The 14,047-nt window shown below is 32.3% G+C and overlaps 1 protein-coding gene and 1 non-coding gene across 3 annotated transcripts; both read right to left on the bottom strand.

Annotated features, from left to right (window-relative positions):
* Positions 1–982: 982 nt before the first annotated feature.
* LOC113854197 (calmodulin binding protein PICBP-like) lies at positions 983–5,756 on the bottom strand. Of its 2 annotated transcripts, XM_027485084.1 has the most exons (3): positions 4,363–4,713; positions 2,132–4,275; positions 1,025–1,399 (listed from the first exon to the last, which is right to left on the bottom strand). In XM_027485084.1, the coding sequence occupies exons 1-2, from the start codon at positions 4,408–4,410 to the stop codon at positions 2,146–2,148; spliced, it is 2,178 nt and encodes a 725-aa protein (XP_027340885.1). In that variant the 5' UTR covers positions 4,411–4,713; the 3' UTR covers positions 1,025–1,399; positions 2,132–2,145. The 2 variants fall into 2 exon arrangements, with proteins under 2 accessions (XP_027340884.1, XP_027340885.1); XM_027485083.1 differs by having other exon boundaries at positions 983–1,399; positions 2,132–5,756.
* Positions 5,757–10,525: 4,769 nt separating this feature from the next.
* Positions 10,526–10,632, bottom strand: LOC113856760. The gene has a single exon (XR_003502993.1). It is a non-coding gene; the product is annotated as a small nucleolar RNA R71 (small nucleolar RNA).
* Positions 10,633–14,047: the final 3,415 nt, after the last annotated feature.

Genomic DNA, 14,047 nt, shown 5'->3' with positions numbered 1-14,047 from the left:
CATAATAAAGGACTTAATTGTATTAGAAATTTTTTTAGAAATGTAGTTTATTCCGTCTAATAGATATGTAAATGTGTCTAATGTAAACTTATAATCGTTGGACAATTTACTAAAGACACATCCATGTAAGAGACTAACATACTTGAATTTTATTGTATAAAAATATTCGAAGTCTTTTTTATTTTCTATATAAAAATACAATATTTATGAGTATATAGAAAGTTTAACGAGGCTTGATAAACTTACAACTAAGTTATTTTTTAGTATATATATAACACTTATTAGAGGCTATTTAAATATAATTGGGAACATTTCTGAACTAAATTCATAAAATAATAATAGCTATAATTTTTATGAAGTTATTGAATATTTACATGTTTTAACTTAAATTATGTGAGAATTATGCTAATTATTGTTATTTTATTAATTTTAGAGCCAATTGACTAAACATTCAAGCCATTGAAGTTCAAATTATACAAAGTTCAAAGTTGAGAATTTTACCATAAGCATTCCAACGCTCACTTACAATATAGAAGACCTTTAGGTATTCTAATGCTGGCTTCACAAAAGGGGACATCTGGTTTCTAACCCTTAAGCATTCTGACACTGAGTTCATGTTGCCACCAAAGTTCTACGTGTTCCAAGCTTGGAATTAGGTGTTGCAACATTCGAATTATATAAAAAAGGCTCTATGAAAACTTATAAGTACTCCAACACCTATGGTTGGCGTTACAACATCCCAACAAACTCCAAACTCTATAAATATTAATAAAAATCTAAATAACTAAAAATCGATATTTTTTCCCGCTTGTCATGTAATCTTACTTTAATTACTACATAATCTCGCAAAGTTTTTCTTATTATATTAGATTAATCATTTAACACTCTACCATTGATCGCTGTAGTTGTCAAATGCACAAAATTATATGATAAAATTTTTATAAAATTCTTACTAATTAATGTTTAATTTGTTAATTTATGCCTTAAAAGACACTGGACAGTATTTGTCTTTTTATAATTTCTGATGATAAAAGGAAAAAGAACATTATATGATAAATAATAGTTATGTTTACTCATCATCGTACAAACAAGGATAGTGATTTAACAGAATCCGGATTCCGTAGACATGGATAATCTTTATAGCACAAATATATTAGTGCGTCAAATACAAACATAACAAAGTAAACACATAGCTAAAGTTCACTAAAGCAAACCCATACAGCTAAATAAGAACCATAAACTCCCCTTCTGGTGCTTCAATCAGCATTTAAAGATTACAAGTCCTTGAAGCTGCCCAATAAATTACTTGTTGTAATGGGCATCCTCATTGCCTCCTGGAGATTGGTTATGCTCCCATACATATGATAACACTTCAACTTGGTTTACCATTACCAGTGGACTAACCAAAAAGTGAAAAAAGAACAAAGAGTAATATTTGTTAGGTGAGTCTCAATCATAACTTTTTATGCCTAATAACTTAATCAATGGAGTGAAATACCCATTACGTTGCTCCATGCATATAGTCGTGGCATAATTTATTATTTTTAATAGTGACAAGTTTAGGTTTTAATTCAGACAATATATCATGTTTTTATTTGTTATTTTAGGGATAATTATGTTATTTTAAGATGTTAATAGCTTTTCTTTCAGAATGAAATTGTTTGTTATCTTTGAGACATCAGGTACTAATCATAATAAAACCATTCTTTTAATCATGCGTACAGATATCAAACTAATATAATGAAATCTTTCAAATTGAAAAGAAATTATGTGAATGAAATATATTATTCCTAAAGTAGCACATAGAATTGATCACTGTTATAAATGATGAGAGTTTATAAAATAAATATTGTACAAGTTTTTGTAATTTACTTTCCAAACATAAAATGCAAATGCATAACTAACTATTTAACTGTTCTTCCAAATTGTCTATATTTCTTGCTCCCCTAACCAGAGTCCGCCCCCAAAACAATATAAGCTATTTCATGCCAAATAAACACACAGGAAATCTTAATGTTCTAATAAGCTTCCGTGTAAACTTTTAAAATGATGAAAGACTGAGGCAAGAGTGAATGATCGATGAACGAGAAACTTAAATAGAATGAGAAAAGTTTATCGGTTGAATTTTTACCTCAGCAGCATGTATCAGCTACAAGCTTGAATTCTTCCTGCATGAGCAAATGAATCATCGTTTCTCACTTGGGTTTCACATTTGGGTACTGGCATCACCGTCTCAAAAGCTTCAACTAGTAGTGCCACCTTCTTCTTCCTAGCTGGAGCAAGTTTGGTGACAACTTCTCTCAGTGCACAATCAAGCATCCATTGCTCACCATTCTTTCTCTCATCCATCATTTGATGCCTCAGGTCAACCTTTTCTGGTTCTGGCTCAGGAACCAAGGGCAGGAAATTTGGCTCTTTTGGGTTGAACTTTCTCATTTCATCATCATCTTCAACATTCCTTTTCCTTCTAATAGCAACTTTGCATTTCCTGCTTGTGTTTTGTTCTTCTCCACCTATGCAACTTGTGCTTTGGAGCCTTTTGGCTTTGCTTTGATCTTCTTTCAGCATTTCCTGCTCATGATCTGCCATGTTACTTTCTTCAGACACATCAAGGAAGTGAATTTGGTTCTCCTCTTTGTTGCTCTCATCCTTGTTCTCGTTCTCTATGCTACTTAAGTATCCATCTTCATTTGCCTCATCAATCTTGCAAATTTCACACATCTTTTGACACTGGCTACTGTCAATAGTCTCATCATCCATTTGTATTTCATCTGTTACGGAAGATTGGTCACAACCCATAATACCTGTGGAAGAGTACCCAAGTTCTTCAGTCTCAGTGATTCCAACTGGGTCTTCCGGGACAGAAACAATGCCATCAGGTTGTTCTTCAAAATATGTGCTTTCTTCTGAATTGGTTTCATCAACCAGAAAGTGCTCATAATAGTTTATAAGAATATCATCTAACCATGTCACTGACATATCATGAGAACTCTCGGATGAGAACTCAACACTTGAGTCATTGTCCTCCGCTGTATACACAGAAGAATCAGCATCCTCCTCATGTTCAAATTTGCATACTCTCTCCTTCTCCCACTCCATATCATAGGATTTGGAATCAGAATCATCCATGTCAACGTCCCCCATGTGTTGTTCGTCATCACTGCAGTAGCTTCCCATGCTAATTTCTTCATGAGACAAGAGAATAGGTTGGTGATCTTCATCTGCCTCTTCTGTATTTTGTTCTTGGAGAGAAAAGCTCCCTTTGGTGTCTCCTTTAGTTTCAACGTCATCAAAGGATTTTTTTATATCGTCCTCAAGATCAATCTCAGTTTCAAAGCTTAGAGTAATATCTCGCGTGACACCCTCTTCATTTGTTGCTATGTCATTATCCTCAATTGTAGACTTGAGATCTTCTTGATCCTCAATCTCTTTGAGAAAATCTACTTTCCCCATTCCTTCTGCTGCTGTTGGTTTTGAAACCCTTTCATTAGCATAGATTTCAATGAAGACATCACAGCCAATTTCATCAGATGGAGCTTTTGCATCAAAGACATTCTGCTCAACATCAGAGTCCTCCTTCTCTGTCTCAAGAGGAACCATTAGACTCCGAGGGCTCGTAGCTTGAAGCTTCGTGCGCTTCTGCATCTTCAAAAGGCGTCTCCTTGATGACATGAAGCTCTTCAGTGGTGGCGAATCAGCATGATGATGACCATTGAGGGAACAGTATGTGTAAGGGCAAACCTTCATGACTGAAGTTCCCTCAGACTCAGTTCCCTCAGGGTTAAGCATGAGGTATGCAGGGAACTTTGAGTCCTTCAAAGTTGAAGAACAAGTGGCTCTCTGTGGTGTACACAGAGAAGCTCTGGTGGATTTTCTAGGACAAGCTCTGGAGGCCTTGAAACTAGTAGTTTTTGTCAATGTTCTCACCAAACTTAAACTAGTTGACCTCGTCAATGTTTTTGCAAGTTTTTTAACACAGGCAGCTTTTGAATCACTGGAAAATTTTCTAGCAGGATTCTTAAAATCAGAACCTGATTGAGTGTTCCTGTGGCTAACAGGGAAAAGCTCCTTTTTTGCATGTGAACTACTTGTGGGCTTCATGTAATTGGGTGAACCATCTGTTGTTCTGAACAAAGGTTGCTGCTTCTGGGGTGATGCTGATGGAACATGAAGAGGTGGTGGCTTTCCTGGTTGAGATAAGCTTCTCCTTGAAGGTGAGGATGACTGAAGAGACTCAAGATCAGAAAGCTTGATTGGCCTTGACTTCTTCATTTTCTTCTTCATATCAGCTCCTCTACTTCTGCCATCTTGGTGCTGAGATGAAGATAGCTTCAGGTTTGCCAAGTGCTTATCTGATTTAACATGTTCTGCTTCGATACCAAGCTTGCTAGGCACTTTTCTTTGAACCATATTCCAAGGAACCACAGGCTTAACAAGTTGGAATAAGGGATATTGGTTTTTATGTTTCCTTCCTTGGCTTTGTGGAGTTCAAGCACCGGAAGAAAAGAAACGTTGTTGTGGTTTTCTTTTCCTTGTGAGGAAGTTCATACAGGGTTTTTGTTTTTCCTGTGATCAAGTTGACGAAGGAAAGAAAGGAGGAAGGAAGGCTTGAAACCCAAACAACCAGAGAGATTCTCCCCTCTTGGTTTGGTTTGGTTTGATGTGGGTTTTTCTTTTTGTTTATTCTTAAGTGTGGTTTGGCTACGGCAGCTGATGAAATTTGAAACAGGCATAGATAAGTGTTTGACGCTGACTAGCACTAACAGGTGGTTTTGGGGCCCTTTGTTCTTGAGCATTTTCTAACATGAAGTTTTAGTACTTTTGAAATATGGGTGTGTTTCATGACTTGATTCAAATTTTAATTCTTAAAATTGCTGATTTTATTCCCCAGGAAATGACTAAACTACCCCTCTATTGGTTTTGGATAAGCAATGCCTTGTGGCCCTTGTGCAAGTGAATAGATGAGGACAAGATGCCTTATGCACTTGCTTTGGCATACTTTTGATCACTGTGAATTTGGCTCTATTAAGGAAACCCATTTGGTTAAAGGGACAACTATAATGGTTTCTGCTTTCCAATCATTTGCTCCATAAAGCTGCTTCATAAACAGAATTACAATAACTCTTGTGAAAATGGTATCTAACATATTAAATTGAATCGATGGAAAGCTCTAAATAAAGGATATTCCCTCAGGTAGCAGTTATTAGTTGGTGTAGGGAAGAGTTCATCTTTCAATTGGGAGAAACTAGTTGGCAGTTGGTAGATCAGTTACCTTCATAAAATTGATTAGTAGATGGTGAAAGCTTCAATGTTCATAAAATGCAGTTCTTGGCGTCATCAATGTATGCATATTTTTCTCAACAATTAAGATTTGGTTTCAATAATGTTTAACTTAATGTCAACTACATAAGAATAAACCGCACATAATTTGAATTTTGGGGTGATTGTGATTTCAATTTCTTTATAAAGTTTATTAGATAGCAAACTTTTATACTTTTACTATTATTAGGTTTAACTAAAATATCACATTTAACAAAAATTCAACAAAATTTATTTTTTTCCTATTCAAATCCTAATCCTCGTACCTTCTATTCTTTTGAAATGATTTATGAATTATTCATTATCTTTTTATGATTGAACTTGTAGAATCACTTTATGTTCTAATTTCATTTTAAATCTCTCCACACAAAAATTTAGATATAAAATAAAGAGTTGAGGTTTTAGGTAGAAAAGAATTGACTGAAGACCAAATTTGTATAATCTCAAAATTAAAAAGACTTAACTAAGAAAAAAAACTTAAAGGAGTAAATTCACACGTAACTTAAACTAGAAAGTATAATTAAATATTATTATTATTATTATTACTAGTAAAATTTTATTTAAAAGAAAATCTTATTACAAAAAAATATAAACCATAAAAATACTTTTATTAATAAAAGAATTGTTATTTTTAAATCTTAATCTAAAATTTAAAGGTTAAAATTAAAAAATTGTTACGAATATTACGCACCCTTATATATTAAATAAGAGTTGTCATTTTTAAATGGTAACATTTTTAAGAATTACTATCTTATCATTATGTCATGTGATTTTTTATATTTGATATTTAAATTTTTTAATTAAAATTGAATTTTTATTATAATTTATTTTTAATTTTTAAAAGTATTATTTTTAAATGTAATCTTATTTAATATAATATATTATTATCAACAATTAAAAATATATTTCATAAAAAAATAATTAAAAAATAACATATCATATATCATTCATTTTTATTAAAATTTTAATAATATTTATATAGTAAAAAAATAATTAGTTAGTATTATTAGATGCTTCAAAATATCCTTGATCCATAATATCTTTAAGCCACCGACAAATCTATGCATTAGTAGCTATTATATAACGTGACTTTCCAAACTCCTTAAAACTGTTAATCATATTTATACACTTCTACATCATATTTATTGCACTTATTTTATCTCTTTTTCTAAAACAATAAAGAAAAAAGTGTGCATAAATTATTTGGACATGCAGTAACATATTAGTTAAATATTGTAATCCCTCGTTTTGAAAATTTTTACGCCGTAGAAAAGTTGAAGGTGTAATGATTATCCTATTTGCTCCTCAAACCAAATAATTTTGATTCATCAAATTATATTTTTCTTTATTATATATTTTCTTAAAAAATTATCATAAAATTACAATGATCAAAATCCTTCTGCGTTCTGATTTGAAATATTGAATAAGAAAATTATAGGAGTAAATAACTAGGAAATATAGGGTGATACATTTTTCAACCATTCTTTCGTATCAATTTAAATTTAAATTGTTAATTTTAAGTAATTTTGAATGGTTTTATTAAAAAAGTAATTTATTAAGAAAAACACGTACGTTGAAAAGCAATGGCACATAAAGAATGCCCGCAAGGCAGGGAAAAGACAGAGCGTTGTGGTCGGCAGAATGTGGAGTCCACATTTGCAGACGCTCCTCTTCGCCATCTCAACCAAAGTTTCAAAGAAGAAAAAGCTAAGAAAATAGAAAGTGATGAGCGATAAAGTAAACAAAGACAAACAGAAAGGTCCCGTTCAGATATGGTTATCCAGTGATATGATCCTTATCATTGTCACACACGCCACCGCCCCAACCTTAATAGTGCTGAAAGGGGTCTTAAACTCACTTCAATAGTCTTCACATTATTATAAAATAATAAAGTTCAAAATAACCGTATTTCAACTAAAATGCTAAAACATAAAAATGCAACGTTTTGTTATGTGCCTTTCGGTAAGCCTCTCGGAGAGGTTTTTTCCTTACCTGTTTGCAGCGTTTGTTGTAAGAATATTATTTGTTTTTTTAAATATTATAGGATGCATGTTGTGGAGTTAAATTAATCGATTTTAAAGATGATGTGAATTGTTTCACAATTTATATTATCATCGAATATTTAATTTAAATAATTGAAATAAATTTATTAATTTTAATAGTGAGTCTTCAATTTTTAGCCTTATAAATGCTTAGAATAGAAATGTCAATCTAATTAGATTACTACAATTTTGACAATTTCATTCTAAAAGATAAGTACATAATTAAAAGCAAAGTTGAATGAAATAAATAACACTGATGATTAAATGAGGATAAAAGTTAATTTGTTTCTTACTAAAAACTTACATAACTTGTTCTCGCAACAAATTAAGCCTCACAAATTGAACAAACAAAAGAATAGTAAAAAAATGAAGTCCTTTGATAAGAGAAGATCCAAAGCAACCCTATATCAAAAAGAAAAAAAAATGTAAAAGAATAAGAGAGTCTTCAATACAAAAAAAAAAAAAAAGTTTTTGTGTGTGTTCTATGCATGTCTAAATGATTAGAGTTTAAGAAAGAAGTAATGACTTATAGGACTATTTAATTGTTTCATATAGTTGGTAAAAAAAAATTGACCTCGTAAGTTCAATTTACCTACAAGTTCCATCTCTTTCACCACTATCCCTTCAACCACCTCTCCTATCACTATCTTTACCTTTGCTCTTGCCACCATCCTTCCTTTTACAGTAATACTCACTCTTACTTTTGCTGTCTCCATATCTCATCAAACTCCTACTTCCTCAAGAGGGTCACATACATGAGACTTGGATGAGAGGCCTCTTAACCCAAACGATAGGCCACTTGGGCCTGATGGTTGATTGTTCCTCCAAATTTGGTAGATGGTAAAGATACGTTTAAACATGTTTTTTTTATAACATTATAATTTTGTATTATGTATGATATCTAAAATATTTTAATTATTTTTAATTTACTTCATCTATGTAATAACAATGATTCATTTATTGACGGTCACCATTAGATCACAATGGTTATACATAGTATGTATCACTTATGACTCACTTGGATTGACATCTTGAATGATGTCAAGGAGATGCGATGGTAAGAGTGGAAGGTCATTCTATATTTTTTTTTTTTTTGCTTTTCTTAAAAAATATATGCTTATATTATTTATATGTTTATCATTATGTGTGAATACCCAATTTTATCCCAGTCCTTTTCAAAAATAAATTTTAAAATTAAAAATTAATCATAATGATACGATTTTGTAGGAGGTTAAGAAAAAAAAACTAATTTAAAATTCAAATTCAGATTTCAGATTTAGAAATGGTTAAAGTAGTCTGTAGATTTTTAGGAGAATGAATGAGAAAGAAAAAAAATTGATTACTAGTCCTTAGAAAATAAGGGAGTCTTTATTAATATATATATATATATATATATATGTGTGTGTGTGTGTGTGTGTGTGTGTGTGTGTGTATAAATAATTGGGATCTAGAGTTTTAGAAAATGTCTATAAATAAGAAACTTAGACCTTTAGAGAGGGAGACGACTTTTGACAACGAAAACAAAAAAGAGATAATCGAGACCTCTTTGAGAGAGAAAAAAAAAAGAGAGAATTGAAACTTCTTTGAGAGAGAGTTCTAGAGAGAGCATGGAAAAAAGAGCAAAAGGAGAAAATGGGATTAGAGAAAGCTATAATGTAATAAATAAACAAATAAATAAATAAAAAGAAAAAATTTAATAAAATTCCCTTTTTTAAAAAAAAAATTATAAATCTTAATCATTTTTCTAACCCTAATTTTTTTCCCTATGTCAAACCCTAAAAAATAAAATCTAAATCCATGAAAATTTCTCTTTTTCTAACCCCAAGTATTTCGTTTTTTGCAAATCCTAAAAAAAATTAATTTTTTCTAACTCTAAATTTTTTTCACAAACCCTCAAAATAATATTTATTTTTCTAATCCTAAAATCATTCGATTTTTTTTTTGCAAGCTCTAAAACAAACTATTTTTTAACCCTAACAATTTTAAATTTTAAAAATTTATTTTTTTAAATTTAAAAAACTCTTTCTTTTCATAAATTCTAAAATCCCTAATTTCTTTGCAAATCTTAACCTAAAAAAAACTTAATTCTTATATCAAATAAGAGTTATTTCTTCATCATTTTTGTTTGCTCTTATATTTGTTTATTTATTTTGTATGTCTCTCATTTATTCCTTTTTTGCTTGCAAAAATCCTATATTAAATTTTTCGTTATCTAAAAAAAAAAGAGTAGTCTTTTGAATCTACACAACGATCAAGCGATTTTGATAAAGTGGAGGATTCACCTTCAAAGTTTCTTGGTTTGTAAGGGTTTATTGAGTAGCCGTGTGCTAACTTGAATCCTGTGCAGAGTAGATTTACTTAAAAAATAATAAAGAAAATTTAAGTTTTTTCAAAAAAAAAGAAGAAGGGAAGAAAATCTTTGAAACTTACCTTAAAATCCAATTCCAAAAAAGTTCCACTAAAAAAAATAATAAAGAAAAAATCAAGTTTTCCAAAAAAAATCCTTGCAACTTTTACAACTTATCCAAAACTCAATTTTCAAAAACGAACTACATGGTAGCTTTAATTCTTCTGTTGCACATGAAGGATATGTAGGAGCGGGAACCTAAGTCGTCAAGTCCAATTTTTTTTTAATTTATTTTTAGATTCAAAATATTTTTAAAATTGTTTTAAACTAAGAGCAATTTCAAGCATATTTTCCTTATAAAAAATAAAAAAACAAAATTTTTTTTTTATTTCATAAAAAATAAAGTGCCAAGATAAGTTCTCTTTTTTTAAATAAAATGGCAAAGGGAAGAAGATCAATTCATGATTATATGACATCTACTGCTAGAGGCACCCCTAGAAGCATCGCGACGCCTAATGTGGAGGCCAACAATTTTGAACTTAAACCAGCACTCATAACTATGGTCCAAAACTCCATACAGTTTGGAGGCATGTCTAACAAAGACCCCAATCTCCATCTGACAAAATTCTTCAGATTGACGGATACCATCAAATACAATGGAGTCTCCAAAGTTGCTATTTGACTCTGTCTTTTCCCGTTCTTGGTATCTGAAAAAGTGAATGCTTGGTTCGCCTCACTCCCAGCCAACTCCATCACAACTTGGGAGGACCTCACTCAACAATTTTTGAGAAAATACTTTCCTCCATCAAGGTCCTCAAAACTCATGACGGAGATATGTTACTTCCAACAATATGAAGCAAAATCCTTGTTTGAGGCATGGGAGCGGTTTGGAGAGCTTTTGAGAAGATGTCCTCATCATGATTTCCTGACATGGAGACAGGTGTAAATCTTTTACAGTGGCCTATCAGTACCACCAGGGCTACAATCAATGCCGCAGCAGGAGGGTCCCTTATAAGAAAAGATCCAGGGCAGAGAGCAACAGCCCACTAATGAACCAAATGACAGCCCTTACAAAGCAACTAGAATCTTTAATGAAGGCTCAAGACCAACCTGTAAGAGCTCCTGCAAGCCTATAATTTAAGCAAGAGGAGGCAAATTTCATGGGCAATCACAATTCAGGGTGGAGTAGTAATCCTCTTAACTCTTGGGGGAATGGCTTTTGAAGTCAAAATTCAAGTGTTTATTGCCCTCCCCATATGTAAAATCAAGGAGCAAGACCAGAAGGGAAAGAAGCACCTAGATCTCAGTCTAACTTTCAAGAACAAATGATGCAATATGTGCATTACTTTGATAAGAGGATGACAGAAGCACATGCATGTCCATGCTTGCTGAGAAGCACGCTCATGCTGATTCTACAAGCACACCTGTGTTAACTGATGAGCACGCCCTTGCTATAATAGAAGCACGACCATGCTTATACAAGTACTCCCATGACAATGATCAAAGCACGATCGTGCATCACTATGAACAAGACCGTGCTTCAAGCGAAGAGCTTGAAAAAAAGAAGAAGGAAGAAACTTATGTTCAAACAAGGCCCTATGAGTCTAAGATACCTTTCGCACAGGGGCTGCAAGGTCACCCTCCTTATAATGAAGAGTTCCACAAGTTCTTGGACTTATTAGGCAAAGTGCACATCAATATGCCTTTCATTGATGCTATCTCCAAAATGCTGGAATATGCCAAATTTTTAAAGGAGATTTTGACTAATAAGAGGAAGTTGAGAGCAGATGAAACTGTGAAGCTCACCCAGGAGTGCTCAGCTTTAGTCCTTAAAAAGCTTCCACCTAAGCTTAAGGACCCAGGGAGTTTTACTATTCCTTGTATAATTGGAAGAACTCATATTGATAAGGCTTTATGTGATTTAGGAACAAGTATTAATCTTATGCCTTATTCTGTTTTCAGGAAGCTTAGAATGCATAAACCTAAGCCGACCTTCATGTCACTTCAACAGGTAGATAGGTCGATCACATACCCCAAAGGCATAATGGAGAATGTACTTGTAAAAGTTAGGAAATTTATATTTCCTGCTGACTTTATGGTACTTGACATGGAGGAAGATAATGATGTCCCCATCATACTAGGGAGACCATTCTTGGCCACTGCAAGGGTCATCATAGACGTACAAGAAAGGAAGCTCACACTGAGGCTAGATGATGAGAAAGTTATAGTTCAAGTTTTTAATTCTTTCAAGTACCTTTCTAGCCGAGAGTCCTGTCACTTTGTGAGCATTGTGGATATTGCTTCTCCTCCTCTAATTTATGTGAAGCATGGAACCATAAGAAAAAGGCCAAGGAGGAAGCAATATAAGAAAAAGAAAAGACAAAAGCTTAAACCATCAATTAATAAGCCTCCTAACTTAGAGCTTAAATTTTCTTATCTTTATTCTAATCTCCATCTTATGAATACTTTTCTGATGTAATAGGTGTTGGGGAGGCAAAGCTATTGGGGAGACGATTACATATCAAGGAAGTCACCTTTCAGACTCATGCCTTCTTTCCACCATAATTTAACAGGAACGTCAGGCTCGTGACGTTAAACAAGCGCTCCTAGGAGGTAACCTATGTCTTTTATTTTATTTAAATTTTTTTTGTTTATTTTAATCTTGCTATTGTTATTTTATTTTTAAAATAAAGAGTAAGCATATTGAAAGATTGCAAGAACTAAGTTGATTGTTCCTGCAGACACTTTTGAGCTCTGATCTAAAAGCACGCTTGTGCTCATCCCATACACGGCTGTGCATTCAGTCGCAGTTGTGAGAGAAAACTTTACATCATAAGCATGGGCGTGCTTAAGAATTGAGCATGGCCATGCTCCTTCACCTGAAGTCGTCGTACCAAGAATTATTAGAGAACCCCTTTCCTTTTATTCAATTGCTCTCTTTGCATACTTTTAATTTGATTGCTTTCAAACATTAAGGACAATATTTCGCTTTAAGTATGGGGGGTGTAGTTCCTAATTATATGATTGTTATTACATGTTCTTGAGTAAAGTGTCTATGCTATTTTTTTGTGATAATTTCAAACATTTTCTCTCATGGAACCCAATTTTTTCAAATAGAAAAGTATGTTGAGTGATTATTATTGGCATTATACTTTCATTTGGAAACCAATAATTAGCTAACTTCCTTACTTTTATGCTCTATATTAAACTTTAAACCACAGATGTGAGTTTTGAGCCTTAAAGGGGATTTCTATATTAATTTAATTAATTGTACCCCTTTCCTCATTATTTGTGTGATTATCTCCTTAGGATTTATGCTCTAGAAGTTGACTTGGAACCGATTTAAGACTTCTCTTTTTAATTGCATGTTTTAATGTGATTGAAGCATAATAGGATTTTTATTCTTGACTTTCCACATGTTTGAGATACAACTATTTGTCCACTTTGAGCTTTATTAATTTTCTTGGTCCCTTGCGTTAAATTTATAGAATGTTTTGATGACCTTGAGTTTACGAATGGAGCAATTAAGTTGTTGAACTATTTGATAAATTATCCTCTATATCTCTCATGTGGAAAAAAAAAAGTAAAAAAAAAATAGCAAAAAGAAAAGAAAGGGTTCTATATGAATCAAAGGAGAGATGAGTAAAGATATTGATTATATGTAAAATATAAAAATTACTCCAAGAACTTTATTTGTAAACTTAGAGGAAGTTTATAATTTTTATAATTTATTACCCCTTTGTATATCTCCTTCCTTTCATTTATCTCACCTCAGTTATTATAACACATTGGCCACATTATAACCTTAAAAAGACCTCATAATTTTCACTTGCACTTAATTTATTTAGTGGAGAGTCGGTTTATAGTCAAGCCTATGGTAATACACCTTTCTTTAAGAAAATTAAGTGATATCTCATTTTGTCCCTTAGTGAGAAAGGAGAGTAGAGTACCTTAGTTTGATGTTTGAGTGAAAAGTATGGAAATATAAGATTCTAATTGGAAATCCTTTCGATTGCTTATGCTTAGTGATATTACTCTTGTTGCTCTCTTTATCTCCGTTGTCTCGGGTTCCTTGTGTGATATTATGTTTCAAGGTATTCTAATATTCTCTTAACCAGCACTTTGCTTGAGTACAAGCAAACAGATAAGTATTGGAGAGTTGATAAGTCTGTAATTAGGCCCTATTTTATAGCCCATATATTCATATTTAACCTTTATTTTATTTAGAGTTTACACTAATTAATATATTAATTATGCAGTTTGGTGCAAAGATGTTGCAAGTGGACTTTGGGTGTGCTTTGGGCCCAAATTGATGTAAAATTAGAGCTTTGCAGCAGTT

The sequence above is a fragment of the Abrus precatorius genome, unplaced genomic scaffold, assembly GCF_003935025.1.
Source record: "Abrus precatorius isolate BTA unplaced genomic scaffold, Abrus_2018 Scaffold11, whole genome shotgun sequence".
Lineage (NCBI taxonomy): Eukaryota > Viridiplantae > Streptophyta > Magnoliopsida > Fabales > Fabaceae > Abrus > Abrus precatorius.
The sequence above is the reverse complement of the archived record's forward strand: the minus strand, read 5'-3'. Positions and strand labels throughout refer to the sequence as shown.